The sequence below is a fragment of the Macrobrachium nipponense genome, chromosome 3 (genome assembly GCF_015104395.2).
Source record: "Macrobrachium nipponense isolate FS-2020 chromosome 3, ASM1510439v2, whole genome shotgun sequence".
Taxonomy (NCBI): Eukaryota; Metazoa; Arthropoda; class Malacostraca; order Decapoda; family Palaemonidae; genus Macrobrachium; species Macrobrachium nipponense.
Window position 1 is genome coordinate 90,549,514 of NC_087202.1, and position 22,013 is coordinate 90,571,526.

A 22,013-nucleotide genomic window follows, 5' to 3' on the forward strand; every position below is an offset into this window, starting at 1 on the left:
GGTTCCCTGCTAGAATGTCGAGCTCGTTGGCTGACTTTTCACTTTGTTTGGACTGATTTTGGGTATCGTATTGGAAAGTTGGCTTGGCAATCGCTTTTGAATTTTCCTGGAAATGTCTGATTCAGGTATCATGTTTAGAGTATGTGTGAAAGAAGAATGTAAGGTGAGACTACCGAAAGCTTCGGGGAGAATAGGTGCAATGAGAATGAGAATTTGAATGAGAAAGAGTGGAAGACTCACTAAATATGTGGAGAGATTGGAGAAAGATCGTGTTAGGAGATCAGTATCTCGGAGTGAGAGATTGGGTTCATCTAGCAAAGCCTTGAATGAATCAGTTACTGTTTCTTATCCGGCTTCTTCCCAAGTAGAAATTGTAGCACCTTCTCCCCAGGTTTCTCCTGCGCCCGCTGCTTTATCTGAGGAGACGAAGGATTCACAATACAGTGGTCCCCCCGTATTTGCGGGGGATGCGTACCAGACCCCCCCCCCCCCCCCCCCCCCCCCCCCCCCCCCCGCGAATAGTTAGAATCCACGAATTTTTGGAACCCCCCTCTAAAAATGCTCATAAACTCCTATCCTGAACATGCAAACACCAAAGTATCCCTAAAAAGACCATCCTTCATCAAATATACATAAAATATCCTATTATGGTTCATATTAATCTTTGAAATATTATTAATACTGTTTTAAAGTAAATCTTACATTTTATGGTTATACATAAATACATACTATGTACGTACTGCATGACTTAGTTACGTATGTGAAAATAATTCAGTCCCCCATAAGTATTCAGTCATGCACATTTTCTTTCATACTGCTAATATTTGAGACATCCATTTTCTTTTTACAAAGGAAACAATTGTATGTGAAATCACAAATACCAAATGTCTACTTAAAGTATTATCCTACATCAAATATACCATTGAATTGGTATTATTAATATCATTTTAAAGTCATCTTAAACATTTTACCATTAGAAATATATAAACAGCCAATAGCAGAGAGAGAGAGAGAGAGAGAGAGAGAGAGAGAGAGAGAGAGAGAGAGAGAGAGAGAGAGAGAGAGAGAGAGAATAACTCCTTACGGTTTCAATAGATTGAAATGAACGTCTAGACCAAGGGACCTACATATGGTATTCATTGACCTTGAAAAGGCTTATTTACCAGAGTGAGGAGCAGTGTTGGGGAGACAGAAGGTTTTGAGGTGAGAGTAGGATTACACCAGGGGTCGGCTCTGAGCCCATTTATCTCTAACATAGTGATGGATGTTATAATAGAGGAAGTAAGGGAGACAGTACCATGGAACATATTGTATGCGGATGATATTGTTCTGTGTGCAGAGAGCAGGGAAGATCTGGAAGTGAAATGGGAAAGATGGAGGCAAGTACTGGAGGACAGAGGAATGAGAATAAGTAGATCTAAGACAGAATATATGTGTACCACCACTGAGGGGGATGATAGAGAAAGTATTCAGCTTGGTGGAGAGCAAATAAGGAGAGTTTATAAGTTTAAGTATTTGGGATCTTTTGTTAACGCTGGAGGAAGTATGGAAGAAGTAAAACATCGGGTACAGGCAGGCTGGAACAACTGGAGAGCGGCCTCTGGAGTTCTTTGTGACAAAAGAGTGCCGCTTAGGTTAAAAGGAAAATTTCACAAGACGGTGGTAAGAACAGCTATGCTGTATGGTACGGAAACAGCAAGCATGAGAAAAACAGAGCAGAAGAAGATGGATGTGGCAGAAATGAGAATGCTTAGGTGGATGTCTGGGGTGACGAGACGATAGGATCAGAAATGACTACATAAGGGGGTCGACTAAGGTGGTGGAAGTATCAAAGAAAGTGCAGGAGGGGAGGCTGAGATGGTATGGACACCTGTTGAGGAGAAAGAGGACCATGCTGGGAGACATACTATGGGGGTGGAGGTGCAAGGAAGAAGAAGAAGAGGGAGACCAAGAAAGAGATGGAAGGACTGTGTGATAGGAGACTTACATGAGAAGGGAATTGATGAGGCAGAAGCGTTGGATAGAAATAGATGGAAACGGCTCATCCGAAACGGCGACCCCATATTAAAATGGGAACAAGCTGGGAAGAAGAAGAAGTCTTGTTGTGTTGTTGATCTAAGGTGATTTCTGGAGTATACAAGAGTTGGAGGACGCGTACAGGAGGGTACATTATTCATTTATGTAAAAAAAAAAAAAGTAGGCTAGTAAAATTCAAATCTACAACAGACTTTTTGTAGTCCCCAAGACATCAGGGCCTGAAGGCCAGTATTAGATGACTTAAGCACCTTGAACCTCTTCATTCAGAAGACGAAATGTCAGATGGAAACTGGCCCTCCAACTGGGCAACTGGATGGTGTTTCTTGACATGAAGGATGCTTTCTTTCATGTCCCCATTCATCTAGAGTCCAAGAGATTTCTGATGTTTGTCTTCAAAGAGAGGGTTTTCCAATTCAGAGCCCTCTGGTTCAGACTATCGACGGCTCCTCAAGTATTTACATGTATACTCACTCCTCTGGGAAAATGATGAGCCTCCTTGGAACCCTTGCTTCAGTGGAGAGTTTTGTAACGTTAGGTTGTCTCCACATGAGGTCTCTCCAGTTCTTACTAAAAGTGAATTGGAATCGGAAAACACAACCAGGCTCACTAGTCTTCCCCTTGACGGAAGAGATCAAGTCAGATCTTCAGTTGTGGCAGTCGAAGGAGAGACTCCAAGAAGGACTTTCCCTAGTCATGTCGAATCCCGACCTAGAGTTCTACTCAGACGCGTCAGACAAGGGATGGGGAGCTCTACCAGGAGACAAGAGGGTCTCAGGTTTTGGACAGAGCAAGTTAGGAATAAATGTGAAAGAGTTGAAGGGGATCCTTTTAGGTTTACAAGCACTCACTCCTTTAGTCGCTGGAATAAGGTAGCGATTTACGTGGACAACACCACAGCGCTATCATATATCTGGATACAAGGAGGGACACTCTCTCTCTCTCAACAGAGTAGCAGAAGACCTTTTCCTCTGGGTACAAGTCCTCAAGGTTTCCAAGGTATGTTCAAGGAAGAATGAATGTGTTAGCTCAAGGAAGAATGAACGTGTTTGCTCAAGGAAGAATGAACGTGTTAGCAGATGAACTGAGCTGCTCGAATCAGGTCCTGTCGACGGATTGGACTCTGAACAAGGAACGAAAGAGGTTGTATAAATCTATGGAAGTTATGGGGGAAGCTAACGATAGATCTCTTCGCCACACCAAGGATCAATTGTCTCCTGATTTTCTGTTCACCAGTTCCAGATCCGTTAGCATGGAGAACAGGTGCAATGCTGCTGGATTTGACGTTGACTCGAAGTATATGCATTGCCCCCTTCGGGATGTTAAGAGAAGTCATCAACAAGCTTCAGTCGTATCAGTGTGTCGATGACTCTAGTGGCCCCATTCTGGCCCAGGAAAGAATGGGTTCCTGACCCGCTCAAGCTCCTAGTTGACTTCCCCAGGCTCCTTCCACAACATCCATATCTGCTTAAACAACCCCACTTCGACTGATATCACCAAGGATTGTCTGCTCTGTTCCTGACAGGATTCAGATTGTCAGGGATCTTGTCAGAGCAAAAGGCTTTTTGCGAAGAGCGTCTGAAGCTATTGCGAGTTGTAGAAGACACTCTTCTGTTAAGCTCTACCAGTTGAAGAGGAGAGTTTTTAGGTTGTACAGACAACATCACATCTCTTCTTGTAAAACTTCTATAACAGAAAGTGCAGATATCCTGTTATTCTGGAGGAATTCAAGAAAGCTGTCCACCTCTACTATTAAGGGCTATAGGTCCATGCTTTTGTCAGTCTTTATGTTAAACATAGAGGCCTTAACATCTCGAACAATCAGAGATCAGCGACTTTATTAAATCTTTTGACTCCTCAAAAGTAGTTAAGCCTGGGAAGTGGACTGGAACTTGGATGTTGTGCTAAGATGGATTTCCAGTCCTCAGTTCGAGCCTCTAAATGCCTCGTCCTTAAGAGGTTTAACGAATAGTCGCTTTAGCTATTGTGGGGAGGGTAAGCGAAGTGCAGGCGATTAGTAAAGAAGTAGGTTTCTCCTAGAGTGACGCAGTGTGCTCCTACGTAAGAGAATTTCTTACGAAGAACGAGGATCCATTGAAACTTTGGCCTCGCACTATCATAATTAAGAGCTTGACGTACCTAGTGGGAACAGACGATGAGTACGTAAGTTATGTCCTGTCAGAGCCATTAGGCACTACCTGCTTAAGACAGAAACGTTAAGAGGAAACTCGAATCGACTCTGGTGCTCGTCCTCTCTCTAAGAACACGATTTCGTTCTTCTTGAGGAGTTTGATTTTGGAAGCTTATGCTCAAATACAAGATCATACTCTTCGTATTCTGAAAGTGAAGGCACATGAAATTCCCTCAGAGGCGACTTCGTTAGTATTTTAGGCATCACAGTGGGGGGGGGGAAAAGCCCCAACCCCCTTTAATTCCCCACTTCCGTTTCCTTTCCGGATTTGCAGACTCACGCTTTCGCGGATTTCTCTCGGGAACAATTCCCCCCATTATTCGCGGAAAGTTTGCCTATTCACACTGTATTGTTCTATGAGAAATATCCAGAAATTCCTGAGTTTATTTATCAGTTTCATCATAAAACGCACTTTTTGTGATGAGAAATATCCAGAAATTCCTGAGTTTATCAATTTCATCATAAAATGCACTTTTTGTGATAAAAATATTTAAAAAAAGACAAGTATCAAAATTTTTAGTGTTTTTTTCTTGAGTTTTAATTAAGAAAATAGGCTGTTTTCAGCATTTTTACAGGGGGTTCTAACTATTCGTGGGGGTGGTGATGTATACGTAGGGGATTGGGTACACATCCCCCACGAATACAGAGGGACCACTGTATGCCTATCCTCCATATTACAAAAAAAGATTTGGAGGTTGAGTTATTATTTGTCTATTACCTCATCTACCATAATCTGCCAATGTGGGGATGAATCTTTGTTTATTGATTATTTTAAGGTGTGATGCTAAGTGCATTTTAGAAGTACACAGAGTTATGATCACTATCCAGCAAAGATAACCTTTTTCGGGGTTGAGATAGGTCTATGGAAATATAACAATTTCCTCCAGAGGCACAGTAAATTTCTGAGACTTATTTCAGGTGTGAAGGGGAGAACATCAGTGCCAGGAAATGCAATAATTATTTTAGCCAGTCAACAAAAATACCAGCACAATACGTTTTATCCCATTTTCATTGTTATGTCTTGAAGCAACGTGTTAAAAACATAACATTAATGGGGAAATGGTTTTCACCTGGGTTTATCATTAATTACTATTATACTGTAGATCAATTTATAACCTCAATTCTATTATGGTTGCCTTATTTTTTATTGCAGGCGTATATTTGAGGCCATGAAGGAGCAGCATCCAAATGTGTTTGGACAGTTATATCTTGGGTTTGATTCAGAGAAGAATGCCTACAGTGTCTCAAGTTTTAATCAAATCAAAAAGGGGTTTAAACATAAGGTTAGTTGATCAAGGTGTCCTCTTTTTAACAAAAAAGGTGCACTAGTTACACCGTAGTACCTCAGACTTCAAACTTAATCCGTTCCAGAAGGCTGTTTGAAATATGAAACTAATATCCCCCATGAGAAATAAAGGAATTGGGATAATAATGTTCCAGCCAACCCAAAAAATCCCTCTTTTCACATTTTTCTATTATTAATATGTTCAAAAGTTAAACTAGGAGTGTAAAGTAGTGAAACAGTACATTATATAAAGTATTTATGCCTTCTGTGTAGATTTACAAACTGTTTGTTGAAAATTTGTCTGCTGGTGGATGGAGGGAGGAGAGACAGGAACCCTTTGAGAAAAACAAAATGGTTGCATTAGGCAAAGGTTGATAAAAATAAATTTTATTTACATTTTACAAGGATAATCAAAGGCATTGATAGTGTGGATGTGACCGTTTTTGTCTGTGAGAGAGAGAGAGTAATAAGCCTGTTTGATTGTTGAAGTGTTTGTACCATAAGTGCACTGTTGAAGTGTTTATACCATAAGTGCACAAAAGCAATTAATTGTGCCACAATACATCAACTTCCTGTTGGTAAATGGCAGAATTAAAATAAACATGAGAATTTTGAAAACAAATAAGTAATAAGTCAAGAATGCAAGAAAAGGGAAGAGATAAAATAACTTTTCACAAAAAAAACGTTTAAACAAACAATCAAAGGCGCACACAAGCTGAATGCAGTGCTAGTTTGGTGGGAAATTGAGTATAAATGAAAGAAATGAGCGAATAATCATCCTAGCTAAACTGATAAGTCATTAGGAAGCAGACCCCTTTCTTCCCTCTCCCCACCTCTCTGTCGTCCCACTCAGCACACCGAACACTGGATGAAGAACCCCGTAGACCAAGGGACGCCCAAATAGCCACCATCTTGTTTGACTCGAAATCTGAAACTAAGGAATTAGGTGTCGTAGCCTCCTCCCTCTCGAGAAGAGCATTAGAACCCGAGCTAGAGGGGGCTACATTAAACATATTATCTTGAGGGACTCCTGATACTCCCAACGATAAAACGATTGGAAGAAAAGGAAGGCGACAGGGGTACAGACGAATTTGCCACAGAGAGCATGCTCACAGAAGAGAAAGAAGCCAAATCGTCCAGACAAGGAGAAGAAAAACCTTCCCAAGGACAAGTAGACACACTGCGATGCTCCCTCTGCTTGTAAAACACCCTCCACTGCGACTTGGGCCAGGAACAACATTCCATGGAGAGATTAGTTCTGCACTTACTGTATGTCATATGAGGATCAGTGTTCATAGACGCCAAAAACCTGGAGCAAAGTAATCCCCAGGCACATGTATTGACGAGGCCATGAAGACTCTGAGGAATTCATTCCAAAACAAAAACTCTCACAAGAAACGCTGAAAAAATAAAGGAAACACGGGCACAAATCAACCGGCTTGGAAGGAGAGCAAAAGCGTAAGCATCTATTCTCCAATTCGGTGAAGAAAAGACTAAAACACATCACAGAGTGCGGTGCGCAGTCTCTGACAAGCTATCACCTCATACGCGCAGGAGTTGGCACACCTCACAGATTCCTTGCTATACAATCTTTGATTGTTTTTTGACTGGCTTTCCAGCTGGCGCTAAGATTATCCTATTGTTAAGACCGAAGGTTGCATAGCTATGAATGATACAAATTGATTGAAAATTTGTCATTTTTTGAAACAAACAGTTATCAGAATTTATGACAAGTAAACCCATTGTCCCCACCATCCGAGTATCTGATAGTGCTACAAAGGAATTAGGAACATTTATTCTCCCTTATGAGAGGAAAAAGCTCCCATTGAACAAGGCTATCAAGCAATTTGGGACCCTTCTGAGAAAAATCTCAAGACAGCCATGGCATAATTTTATGTTAGGGTCCATCTATTTAAAGAGCTTCCAGTGTCTTCCAGAACAGTGTTCGCTGCAGTAGCCAAAACTTTTTATCTGGATCCTATTGAAAGCACACTATAACTTTCTGGAATGTCGTGTTAAGGTTTGAATGGAAGCAATTGTGGGCCCTTAACATTTCGTTCCCCAATGTAATCTCCATATTACTTTCTTCCCCTATCTGTTGGAGCCCTGTTTTTGAAGTGTTTTGTCACATAACACATTGAATGAACTCAACAACAGAATTGCTTAATATATAGTGGCCACAAAGGAAATGTTGACAAACAGTGGAAAAGGTAATAGAATATGGGATTTCTAGAGTTTACTACAATAAAATAAAATAAAAATGTAAAAACTTGTATATATTTGTTCATAGTTTCATCTTTAGGCATGAAATGGAGTTCATCACGACCACCTGCACCACTGAATGTTCCCCACACCATGACACTGGAGGGATGTTTAACAGTTTTCATGGTGAATTTTGGGTGGTACCGCAACACAGTCTTGGGGCAACGAACAACTTTGGACGTAGCTCTGAAGAGTCTGAAGATTGATTCATCAGAAAACATGACCCCTCTCCACTGCTCACTTTCTATGCATGATATTTCCTTCAAGAAGCTTTGCATTTCTTCTGCATATCGTCATTCAGCATTGCTTTCTTAGCAGTACGGTGGCAAGAAGGCCAAGGTTCTCCCGAAGGTGGTGTTGGATTGTATGAACGGCAACATTTTTAAGCAGAGTGGGCATCTTTTTCTTTAAGGCATCAGCTGTAATTGATGGATCATTCATAACTTCACATTTCAAGAGCTTGTTTGTATGTGGAGAAGTCTTGCTGATCCCCCAAGGCAGGTTTCCTCTTCAGTAACTCTCCTGGCTGGAGTACCGCAGAAGCCTTCTTCAGGACGTAAATGGCTTGTCTTGGGCTTGTCGTGAAGTCCCAATATCTCGTGCTACACGAATTACTGACACTCCCTGCTCAAGGAGCATCAAGGCATGAGTTTTTTCTGCAATAGTAAGCTTCTTTCACCCCATGTTAGCAGTTGGTATCACTGATACACCACTCCAAAAATACACAAAAATTAGGGATAGAAGGGCCTATGAAGCAGTCTGACATTCACCTACTCTCATCCACAGCCAAGTTGGCACTGAGTCTGTCTTGGCTTTAATTCACTTCTGAGGGTGTTTCGAACTGCCAGACGTGAGCAAAGCCCGCTACCCAGTAACCTGACCAGCGCAACCAAAATGTTTGCATACATTTTTCGCTTTCAACATTTACCTTGCACCCACTGTATATACTGTTCTTGAAAAATGGAATTCTAGGAAACAATATACTTGACAGTTTCCTCTTCCTTAGCATAAGAAAACATGGTATGAATCAGAGCCATACTAGCCTCCAGTCACTACTAAAGGACCACTCTGACAACAGAAGAAACGACAGCAACAGCATCAGCACCACTTTCAAAGCAAACATGACCTTCCTACCAGGAAAAAGAATTATCAACTCCTGGACTTCGTATTATAAGGAAGGGAAGAGACGTAGCCCCACAGGACTAGCATGGTTGCGGTTGTCTTCTACAGCATAACATGCAGTGGAAGTCCTCCCCTTGTGGTACATTGTATAATTTTCAGTGGGCTAGGGTAGAGATGGTCTCACCTTCTTCTCACCTTCCTCCTCGAAAGTAGTTTTTCCCAAAAAACCAAACCCCTTTTTAAAAGGGGGCCATAGCAAAAGAAGGTTTATTTGTCTCCAATCTTCACTGCCCCCCAGGAAGCATACTTTTGAACAAAGGATGATCATTGACTTGTCAGGAATAAAGGATTTTAAATGGTGATCTACCTAGAAGATTGCTAACCCCCCCCCCCCCTACTGCCATCAGTGCACCTCTTTTGGTGCTATGTAGGCATTACTTCAGGTTCTTTGCAGGGTCTCTTTGGCCCCTAGCTGCAACTACTTTCATTCCTTTTACTGTACCTCTGTTCATATTCTCTTCTATTCTCTTTCTTCCATCTTTCTGTTCACCCTCTCCTAACAATTGTTTCATAGTGCAACTGGGAGGTTTCCTTCCTGTGACACCTTTCAAATCTTTTACTGTTCATTTCCGCTCCAGTGCTGAATGGTCTTAGTTGCCCCAGTGCTCGGCGTAATGCCAAAAATCTATATAAATCAAATCAAAAGCTAACGAAAGCTGAGAATGGTAGTAGACAGACTCCAGTCAACAGGTTTCTTAATAAGAACAAGTCTCACCTTCCATCCAGCAGACTTTTACTGAGGCTGGGAATTTTTTGGGCAGCTTTTCCAGACAACAATTGGAAGTATGTATATTCCTGTTACAGTTTGGGTCCTTGGTAGATATAATCTTGAGATTGTGACTGTAGGATTTGATAGAGTATGGCTCTCGCATGCTATGTTATCACCTTCGTCTGAGTTTGGGAAGACACACTGTCCGTGTACCTAGAAGGGGTCTCAGCCAAACAGGCTGACCCAACTCCACCATTCATACAAGTAGTAATACATATGGATGCTTCCTTAACAGGAAGAGTGTGCCATTGGGAGAATTGTCAGTTAGGGGGAAGGTGGTCAGTCACCTGTTCTGAGGAAGTGTTATACCAGCTTCTTTTAGCTATTGACTATCTTTTCTTCAGAACATTGAAACCTCCAAAGGTGACCCACATTCTCTTGGTCCAAGACAATATGACTGCAGTTTCTCATATCAAGAGTTTAGGCTCATGCTGACCTCCTCTCAAGTCGGTAATTGCTAACATTTTTCCACAATCCGGATGTGGAGTTGTTTGCCACATGTGAGAACCAACAGTTTTCAGTATATCTTTGAACCTGGACATTCATGGAATAGCAGGAGGGTGTATTCATACAAGACTGGAACAAATGGAGGATGATATATCTTTTCACGTCATTGGTTCCTTCTGAGCCGTGACCTTCACATGGAATTTTAAATTAGTAAGCTGTGAAGAATATTGGCCTAACCAAGCTAGGTACCTAATGGAAGAACTAAGGACTTCATTTATCTAACATATCAGTCTGTATGGAAAATATAATTAGATTACCTCCACACTGAGAGTCCAGTTCAAATCTGTTGAAACAGTTTTACAATTGTTATATGTTTTTTTTTTATCAAGCCCCTTGTTATTTCAGCAACCATGGTGTACAAGGCAGTATTGGCTGAACAATTTACCTTATGGTTTCCCATTACTTGGTCCCTAAATAAAGTTCTTAGGCTCCTGTCATCCCCGCATTTCACAGGTCCGATATGCAACTACAACTCATATGCTTCTTGACTGCTTGGGCATCAGGAACAAAGACTAGCTTACTTGGATCTTTTAGACAAGGACAGTAATTCACCACTCTTACACCTACAGTATGGTCCCCAATTATGCAAGAATTTGGTCGGTCCAAGGCCTTGCAGAACTGGAAAATCGCTGATTTCGATAAACATACATTATGGGAATAATTCCATTATGGGCCAAGGCAAATGGCAACTTCCCCAATCAAACTTTTTCACTACCCATTTTCGATACTTTCTATGCACTAGATAATTTTTTTTTGCTAATATGAAATTGTGCTTATGGATAAATGAAATAAGGTTTTAAGATTTTAATAACTAGAAAAGTTTAAAATTATACCCAGGATGATGAAAATCCCCACACACAAACACTGCCACCATTGGGTGCAAGTGTAAAGTATGATACAGTCATTTCCTGCTGTAAAAATCTTTTGGGTGGAGTTTCCTCTACCTATCCTCTGCCAAAAAACCTTCAGACTCCTCTATCTCATCCCCTGTAAAGTGTTCTTCTGCAGAAGGAAGGCCTTGTGAACCATTTGAGGTTTCGGGGACTGGCGGATCATGCGTTTCTTCACTCTTGTTAGACCTAACAAACTTGGTTATGAGCACCTATCTCAGTTTCTTTGTCCATCTCATTCACTATGTAATTGTTTTCATCTGAATTTACTGTATGATAATGAAGAATGATAAAAATTCAAAATTCAGCATGAAATGACAGTTTTGTGAAAAGTTTATATTGAATGTCTCTCTCTCTCTCTCTCTCTCTCTCTCTCTCTCTCTCTCTCTCTCTCTCTCTCTCTCTCTCTCTCTCTCTCTCTCTCTCATCTGCTTCTCTGTTGTTCATTTTCATCAAAATCTATCTCAACAATAGAAAAAAATAAATGATCAAATGCCAAAAGTTAATCAAAGCAAGTTAACCTGGACAGAAAAAATTCTTACTTCATGCTCAGCAGTGACAGATTTCAAGTTGTTGACTGCTGCCTAAATGGAGGACATGGCACACAATGTTCAGGTGGCAGCTGATTGCACACTTGCTCTCTCCTTTGTCCTTTAAATAGGAACAAGCTATTGTTTTGAGAGAATAGGCCTTCCTCTTCAACTTAGTGCAGATGCATACATGATGCGGATGATCAGAATACACTTTGCAGATCTGAATAATGCGTATTGCAATAATGATGATATTGATCAATACACACTGCGCTGACATCCCAAATGCATGAGGCGGAACCTTCCATCTTAGCTAATGGCTGAGCAGGAGCCTTCCATCTTAACCAATGGTTGAGCAGGAAATCTCTCTCCCATCCCCACCCCTCTCTCAGACACCAGCAAAACCTCCCCCCCCCCCCCCCCCCATACTTGAAAAGACAGTAGATTTGATACGTTTTGTGGAGCGTGACTCGCAGACTTTCAACAGCTTAGCAGATACAGAAAATATATTTTTAAAAACTAGCATCCATATAAAGGGGGTATCGCACAATTCGATCACACAGATTTCAGGACTGTACTACAGTTGTCAGTTGTCTCCTGACTTGTCATTCATGGCCAAGATTGAGGACCTCTTTTAGGGAAAATCCCCTTTTCTGATAAAGGAACTGTGTTTCATATAGAACATATCAGGTTCAAGCACTTAACTTTTCCTAGGTGTCATGTCAAACATGCCAGATATTCCTATTTTGTTCATGACACTTACCTGCCAGATATAGAGCTGTATTCTCTGACGACCGACAGAATTTCGAAACTCCCGGCAAACGCAGTGGTCGGCTAGGTGGTTAGTACCCATTCCCGCCGCTGGGAGGCGGATACCGGGAACCATTCCCATTTTCTATTCAGATTTTCTTCTGTCGCCGGTCGGTAAACATCTGTTTACAGACCTCCGCTTAGGATTTCGAAAACTTCATTTGTCACTTGAGTATTTGGATTGTCTTTTGGTTTCGGACTTGGCTTAGTGATTTGGCATACACTATTGTGGTTTGGATTTGGATTTTGGCTTTGATTTTTCTTAGAATTGAGATGTCTGGATCTAGTTCTACTAGTTTCAGAGTGTGTGGTGTAGAAGAATGTAAGGTGAGGCTACCAAAAGCCTCGGTAGATCCTCACACAGTGTGTGTGAATTGTAGAGGGCATGTTTGCTTGTTGGATGATAGGTGCAAAGAATGTGAAGTGTTAACTGATGTTGAATGGAAGGCGTATGAATCTTACATTCGTAGACTTGAGCGTGACAGAATTAGGAGGTCTTCCTCCAGGAGTGCTTCTGTTAAAAGTCAAAGTAAAGTTGCTCAATCTAACATAAATGTAGAACATGTTACGCATAACCCTATAATTTCTCCTTCAGATAAGGAAGTGATTGTTACTGAAGGGAATGCCCTTTCTACCATTTTAGAATCGATTCGGAACCTTGAATCGAAAATGAAAGTGCTACAAATCTAATGTGCCAAAAGGTGTTAGTGATAATGTTGTGCCCCTAGTGAAGAGATCGGTCCTATAATGCCTCCAGGTTGAGACCTCTGTCGGACTCCCAGAACACAGGGAATGGACATGTCGAAAGCCGAAGGAGGGTTACGGGAATTAAACACCGGTCTGGCGTCCCTTCGGCAGATCCTGAAGACGCATCCCAGGCTGCCAAAGATCGCGCGCAAGCTCGAACCTTGAAGGAATGCTTCTCTTCCTCCGAGACGTCCTCACCTCACCGTGGGTGGGAATCTCGGAAGACCTCTCCGACTGAGAGTGGTAAGGAAGACGAGACGTAAGGTGTCGCACTGGCGGCCATCGTCGTTCTCGCCCTCTTAGGAAAGGTCTTACGGAAGAGTACGCAGCCTCTCCAATTGAGAGTGGTAAGGAAGACGTAAGACGTCGCACTGGCGGCCATCGTCTTTCTCGCCCTCTTAGGAAAGGTATGATGGAAGAGGACGATTCATCGGGAGATCGAGAGCGTCCTCCGCCTCGATTTACGCTTCGGTCTTCCCCGGAAGACTTCGAAGACAGTATCCCACACAAGAGATTTAGGACGCTTTCTGAGCGTCCTGATTCGAGTCCGGAGAGAAGGAAGAAGGCGTCCCCTCGCCCATCTTCTTCTCAAAGGTTCATTCCATCATATGGTTCGTCACCATCAAAAAAGACCCTCGAAGCGATTCGTCAACAGTTGGATGCGTTTTTTCTTTTTCGCCAAGAAAAGAAGAAAGATCACGTAGTCGTAAAAAAGATCTATGGCTTCCCATCAAGAAATCTAGACGTTCTCCTGCGGCTTCTCTTCGTTCTTCGTCATCTTCTGATTCGTCGCCTTCTAGACCTCATCGACTTAATCAGGAACGCGCAAGCAGTCCTGCTGAGAGAGTCTCTAGAAGTATTGGCGGTAAAGAAAAAGACAATAGGTGCCGCACAGGCGGCCGTCGTCTTTTCCAAGAGTCGAAGAACGTTCAGAAGGATCGCTCAGAAATAGAATTGGGAGGATTTGATCTTGGCTTACAGTAAGAGAATATTCAACAAAAGAAACGCTTTGCTAACCAGGACGCTCGTAAAGCTCGTAAGGACGGGCTTATCGGGAGCTCCGGTGTCGTAAACGTCGGCTGGAGAGACTTCAGACGCACGATATTAGTTCAGAAGAAGGATATGAAGATGCATATGAGGATGCTTTTGAGGACGCAAGGCGTATTACAACTCAAGACCGTTTTAAAGGAGTGTTTACACGACGTCCATCACGTCAGGACGTAAATGAGGACGCTTTTGAGACGCGAGGGCGTAGTGCTAGTAAGGACGCTCGTCGTCCTTCATATCAGGACGCGGTTATCAGGCGCAAGAGGACACTTTCCAGGACGCAAATGAGGAACACTTTCCAGGGACGCAAATGAGGACGCTTTCCGGACGCAAATGAGGACGCTTTTGAGGGCGCTAGGCGTTCCGATGCATAAAGTCACCCTGGGAAGAAAAGAACAGGTCGCTAGTCAGTAATTAAGCGCCATATGCTTCAAGGTAGTAGAAACTACAATATGAGTGCTCGTCAAGAGAAATCGTATGACGTTAGTTTGGAAAATTCGGAGAGAAAGTCAAGGTTAGGAGAACATAGCAGACTCTCCTCTTCAAAGTTGGTTTCTTCTCGTTCAATTCAGAATAAGACTGTCTCCATTAGAAGATAAATCGTCAAGCGAGGCTGTTTCGGAAGAGGAGGAGGATCCTACAACCTCATCCTCTGTGGATTATAAGACTTTTTTGACTCGTCTTTTAAAAGATTGTTTTCCGAGAAGTTTCGAGCTCCAGTTCCTCTCTCTCCACCTTCGCAACTAACCTCTTCGAAGGCAAGGAAGACTCCAAATTTTGTCAAAATGGCCACCTCGCTCTCGACTAAAAGGGCTTTTAAAAGAATCCATGATTGGATGGAATCCAAAAAGACAAAGGGCATAAGACTTCTTTTGCACTTCCCCCCACCCCAACAAGGCTTAGTGGAAGGAATGCGGGAAGTGGTACGAGACAGAAGAGGAAGCAGGTTTAAGAATCCCCGCTTCCGCACAAGGGGATTTCGCCAACTTCGTGGAAGCTCCTAGAAGATCTTACCTGGCATCAGCAAAAGTTTCGTGGACAATGTCAGAGATAGATCACCATCTCAAAGGCCTTTACAAAACTTTGGAAGTTTTTAACTTTCTAGATTGGTGTTTGGGCGTCTTGGATGTTCAGTCTAGAAGCCCAGATTCCATCTCATTGGAGGACTTAGAGAGTATTTTGTCATGCATGGACAGAGCAGTAAGAGATGGCTCCGACGAACTGGCATCACATTTTGCGTCGGGAGTCCTGAAGAAACGCGTGCACTTCTGTAGCTTCACAGCTAAGTCAGTGTCGCCAGCGCAAAAAGCAGAATTGTTGTTCGCTCCCTTTTCTGCTCATCTTTTTCCACAATCGATGGTAAAGGATTTATCAGTAAATCTCCAAGAACGAACGACGCATGACTTATTGTCTCGGTCTTCGAAACGTCCTACTGATCAGATGTCTTCAAGAACCACGCAACCTTCTAGGAAGAATTATAAGCCCTTTCGTGGAAGAGCCTCTTCAAGAGCTGCTGCTCGAGGGAGGAGTTTCCCTAGGGGCAGAGCCCCCTCAAAACCCAGGGGAAAGAAATGACTTTTCGGCCCTCCAGACACCAGTCGCGGGCGAGACGCTCTCTTCGCCGAAGCATGGAGGATAAGAGGGGCGAACTCTTGGTCACTCGAAGTGATCGAGAAAGGTTACAAAATCCCGTTTCTATCGAAACCGCCATTAAGCATAGAACCAATAGACCTTTCGCCCTCCTATCAGGATTCAAAGCAACAGATCTTATTAGACCTTTTGGATCAAATGTTGGCAAAGAGAGCAGTAGAAAGAGTTGTATCACGGAACTCTCCAGGCTTCTACAACAGGCTTTTCCTTGTTCCGAAGTACTCGGGAGGATGGAGACCTGTCCTAGACGTAAGCAGGCTGAATCTTTTTGTAAGGAAAATAAGATTCAAGATGGAAACTGCACAGTCTGTTTTAGCGTCCCTGAGACCAGGAGATTGGATGGTGTCCTTGGATCTCCAAGATGCCTATTTCCATGTTCCGATACATCTTCGGTCCAGGAAGTTCCTCAGATTCGTTCTGAAAGGACAGGTCTTCCAATTCAGAGGTCTCTGTTTCGGGCTGAGTACAGCCCCTATGATATTCACGCTTCTGATGCGAAATGTAGCAAGATGGCTCCATCTCTCGAAGATAAGAGTCTCACTCTATTTAGACGATTGGCTGATCCGGTCCACGTCAAAGGAACAGTGTCTGGAGGACCTACATACGACATTACAGCTGACGAAGGACCTAGGCCTTCTGGTCAACTTCGAGAAGTCCCATCTGATTCCCACACAGTCCATCGTGTATCTGGGGATTCAGATGGATTCAGTGGCTTTTCAAGCATTTCCATCCATAAAACGTCAGCTAAAATGCTTAGAGAAAGTATCGGTCTTCTTAGAGAAGGAAATATGCTCGGCGAGGGAATGGATGAGTCTGCTGGGGACCATTTCTCGCTGGAGAAATTTGTTTTCTCTGGGAAGGCTGCACCTCAGAACAGCTTCAGTTTTTCCTAGCAGACAACTGGAAGAACAAGAAAGACCTAGACGAGATTTTGAGAATCCCTCAATCGATCAAAGAGCATTGAAGTGGTGGTCCGATCCCGTCAAGCTATCGGAAGGGTATGTCCCTCAAAGTTCTGAGCCCAGACCTAGTGTTGTTCTCAGACGCGTCCATGACGGGCTGGGGAGCAACACTGGGGGAGGAAGAAGTGTCAGGCCTCTGGAGAGGGGAGCAGAGGTCCTGGCACATAAACCTCAAGGAGCTAGAGGCGATTCGTTTGGCACTTCAATGCTTCGAGTCAAGGATTGTGGGACGAATTGTACAAGTCAACTCGGACAACACCACGGCGCTCGCGTATATCAAAAAACAGGGAGGAACTCTATCTCGTTCCCTGTTCAGGATAACGAGGGAAATCTTACTTTGGGCGAAGCTGAGAAATGTAACGATTCTAACGAGATTCGTTTCAGGACAGCAGAACGTTCGTGCGGATCTCCTCAGCCGTCAACATCAAATGCTTCCAAACGAATGGACTCTCCATCCAGAGATTTGCAAGGAGTTATGGAAACTTTGGGGACGCCCACTGGTAGACCTCTTCGCGACAGCAAAAACGAAGAGGCTTCCTATTTACTGCTCTCCGGTTTCTAGACCCAGGAGCAATAGCAATAGACGCCATGCTTTGGAATTGGAAGGGGATGGATCTCTACGCCTTTCCTCCATTCAAACTCCTGGGAGAGGTAATAAGGAAGTTTGCGGCGTCGGAAGGAGCAAGAATGACGTTGATCGCCCCCTTTTGGCCTGCAAGCGACTGGTTCACAGAGGCCATGTCATTTCTGGTAGATTCCCCCCAAAGGACACTTCCAGAAAAATCGATCTACTCAGACAGCCCCACTTCGAGAGGTATCACGGAAACCTATCCGCTCTGAGGATGACTGCATTCAACTATCGAAAAGTTGGCCAGAGCGAGAGTTTTCAAGATCGGTGGCAAGAGCTATTGCCAGCGCTAGTAAGAACATTCCCAAGCTGTCTTACAATCGAAGTGGGCTGTCTCAGAAGTTGGTTGTAGGAAGGCAAAAGTATTCCTCACTCACGACCTCTGTGAGCCAGATGCTGATTTCATCTTACATATTAGAAATATTAGACAAACTTGCAGTGTCAACGATTAAAGGCTACAAAGTATGCTGTCAACAGTTCTTTCGACACAGAGGCTTGGATTACAAATATAAAGAGCTCACGATCTATTGAGTCCTTTGAAACATCAAAAGTCCACCGAGACAAGATTCCCATGAATTTAGATGTTGTCCTTAAAGTTTTTAACGTCAGCCCCATTTGAGCCTTTGCAGGCTGCCTCTTTGAAAGATGTAACTAGGAAAGCTATTTTCCTAACCGCTTTGGCAACAGCTAAGAGGGGTTAGCGAAATCCAAGCTGTGAGTAAACATGTGGGGTTTCAGAGAACACAATGCGGTGTGTTCGCTGAGCCCCTCGTTCTTAGCGAAGAACGAAAACCCATCCAACCCCTCTGGCCTAAAAGCTTTGATATCAAGGGGTTATCAGAGTTCGTCGGACGAGAGCCGGAGAGAGTTTTGTGCCCTGTCAGAGCTCTCAAATTTTATCTGGAAAAGACCAAACAATGTAGAGGCCCGTCAGACAACCTGTGGTGTTCGGTTCAAGAGGCCGGAATTACCAATGTCTAAGAACGCACTGGCGTTTTTCTTGAGAAACACCATCAGGGAAGAGCTCATTCGTCCTGCACGGATGGTGATCTTAAAACTGCTAAAAGTTAATGCTCACGAGGTTAGAGCGGTAGCTACTTCGGTGGCTTTTCAGAAAAATATGGCACTCAGTGATATCCTGGGTGCCACATTTTGGCGAAGCAACTCTGTGTTTGCTTCACACTACCTCAGAGATGTGAAGGCGACATATGAGAATTGCTACTCGCTTGGACCATACATTTCCGCGGATACAGTATTGGGGACGAGAAGCAATACGAACCCCATCCTTTAGAAAATGGATGTGTGTGATAATTATGGGTTTGTTTTTTACGGTCGTAGGGTTGGCCGCTTGAGGCGTCTTCCCTTTAATTAGCCTGAAAGTTATGGGACTAACTTTAGTGAGGCTAGGTTAGGTGGTATTTATTATGCTTCGTTGTCTTCAGTATGGTCAATATGGTCTAGTCACATTGTGGTCACGCTCCCGTTGACAGATCATCTAGAACTATCCAGCTATACAGCTATACAGCTATACCTTGCTGGAAATTCTAGTTAAGCAGAAGCAGGCTTGGGTGACAGTAATCACGAAGTCAGCTATGCTAACAGGTAGGGAACCAAGATGTCAATCATCTGCATGTGAAATGTTTCCAAAATCCTTCTATTCTGTCCCTTCCCACCTCCAATGGTGGGGGATTCAGCTATATATATATCTGGCAGGTAAGTGTCATGAACAAAATGATATTGTCATGATACAATAAAGTTTGTTCATACTTACCTGACAGATATATATAATCAAGTACCCACCCACCTCCCCTCAGGGGACAGTGGTAAAGAAAATCTGAATAGAAAATAGGAATGGTTCCCGGTATCCGCCTCCCAGCGGCGGGAATGGGTACTAACCACCTAGCCGACCACTGCGTTTGCCGGGAGTTTCGAAATTCTGTCGGTCGTCAGAGAATACAGCTATATATATATCTGTCAGGTAAGTATGAACAAACTTTATTGTATCATGACAATATCATTTTTCCTACACCTTAGCACAAACAAACTACTCTCTATACATGAGCTAAGAATTTATTACCCTTCATTTAAAAGGCTGATCATCACTCCTTTCCTAATTCACTTGACATCTAAAAAGTGAGTACAGACAGTCCTCATTTCGCTACTTATCGGCGTCGATAACCAGTTAGTCCTTAATGGACGGATAGCTTTTGAGGAGTAGTAATAACAGGGTTGGGGTTGGTGGATGGATTGATCCTGCAGAGAAGCAATATTAAGCACCATTGATTTGGAAAGAATGGGATTGGAAAGAGGTGCCAATACTTCTATAGACCATAAATTCACTAATGGCAACTTTTACACTAACTAAAATCACAAATCTGATGTCTCAGGACTTCAGTTTTGCTTCTGACATCAAGGGAGAATGTACTGTGGCTCTGTCTCACATGACGTCTTTTTTCTAAATTTGTTCATAAATATACGAAGGGGTTGCTGTTGGTTTTTGGTATTCTTTTATGATAGTATGTCAGTTGTAGATTTAATTTTGCAATTAAATATTAGAAAAAACATGTACTGTCGGCCAAAAAACTCTTGGCAGAGTTTCATAATTTTTCGTTCACCTGCCTGATGCACGATTCATGCCTTATTTATCTATTTTTCTAAATTTTCAAGATGGAAGACATCATAGGTAATGACGTTAAAAACAGTCATGATATCTTTAGAACATTATGTTATGTTTATTGTGTAAAAACTATTTTCCATATAGCAAAATTGACTGAACGAAACGAAGTGATAAAAATTTTACAGAAAACATTGGAATCTCACAAAATGCTGTCAAATTAAAAAAAAAAAAAAAAAAAAAAAGATATCCTAACATGTGAACCAGGCGACCTCACTCTTTGGCTTTTGATGTTATGTTCACGGGAATATAATGTCAATGTGTCATTTATCGGTCAAAGAAACATCCCTCGATGAGTGAGAGACAATTATTGCACTGCATTCGGTGTAAGTTCCTGTTGGAGAGATATCAAGAAAGCTTAATAAACCGAGAGAATCCTAAATAGAAAAATCAAATTGTTTAAAGAACGGTAAAATTTAGAACATGGGCCTAGAGGTGGAACACCTCGAAGCACCACAAGAGAGCAAGACAATACAGTACAGGTAGTGACCGACTTACGACCGCAATTGGTTCTGCAAAACAAGTCGTAACTCGATTTGGACGCATGTCGAGTCTGCTAAATTACCGTAGAGTTTATCGTACATATACATATTGTGTAATGATATTGACATCATCTGAAAGTCATATTTTAATCAACATTCTCTTAGATTATTACTTATTTATCATATTTAAGTCATAATTCATTATTATTTAACATTCATTATCATTAAAACCATTGTATTACCATTCTTAGTGCATATTCTTACTGTAATATATGTATTACGATAGTACTTTACGATACCCTTTTACAAGTTCATATACGTATGTAAAAATTCAACCCCTTCTTTAGCTAGTTTATTTTGCTGTCTTTTTCTTTAGAATGTGTATTATATTTCCTAGTTATGATTTCTTTACATTTTTGTAGCATGTGTAACATCTCACACATATGTATAAAAATATAAAAATAATCATAACTAGGAAATACAAAGAAGTCTAAAGAAAACAAAGATAGCAAAATAAATTAACTAAAGAAAAGGTTGAACCTACAAACGTAGCAATATGAAACAGTGTGATGTGTGGAGAACGGGTACGTCTGACGACTTTGACAAACGTTAACAGTTAGGCGTAGTAATGACGTGTACATTACTACGCCTTACTGTTAACGTTTGTCAAAGTCGTCAGACGAACCCATTCTCCACACATCACACTGTTTCATATTGCTACGTTTGTAGGTTCAACCTTTTCTTTAGTTTCATTGTACGTATTCCTATTTATGATTATTTTTATACCATTTATATCGTCTCTCTACACGACATTACTACTCCTTGCTGTTACATTCGCCAAACGTTTGTCCAAACTGTTTCTCCTCGCATCATACTGTTTCATAATGCTTCGGTTGTCACGTTCATATAAAAATTCATTCTTTTTTTTTTTTTTAGTTAATTTACTTATTGTATTTCCTAGTTATGATTTCTTGGAATTTTTTTTATACCATTTGTAACGTCTCTCTACGTACTGTTTACATTTCGGCAAAACGTTTGTCCAAACTGTTTCTCCTCGCATCATACTGTTTCATAATGCTTCGGTTGTCACGTTCATATAAAAAAAAAATTCATCCTTTTTTTTTTTTTGTTTTTTTTTTAGTTAATTTACTTATTGTATTTCCTAGTTATGATTTCTTGGAATTTTTTTATACCATTTGTAACGTCTCTCTACGTACTGTTACATTCGCCAAACGTTTGTCCAAACTGTTTCTCCACGCATCATACTGTTTCATAATGAAAAAATTCGGGCAAATTAGGTGGTTGCCCTCCCAAATGAACTTCACCTCGTACGCCTATGATTACGTGGAAAAAATTCTATCGA

The 22,013-nt window shown here is 42.0% G+C and overlaps 1 protein-coding gene across 1 annotated transcript in view; it reads left to right on the top strand.

Annotated features, from left to right (window-relative positions):
* Window positions 1-22,013, top strand: part of LOC135221883 (protein argonaute-2-like) — a 285,753-nt gene that overhangs the window by 34,326 nt on the left and 229,414 nt on the right. Inside the window, exon 3 of the mRNA XM_064259840.1 lies at window positions 5,379-5,508. Coding sequence (XP_064115910.1) covers window positions 5,379-5,508 — 130 coding nt within the window. The remainder of the gene's footprint in view (window positions 1-5,378; window positions 5,509-22,013) is intronic.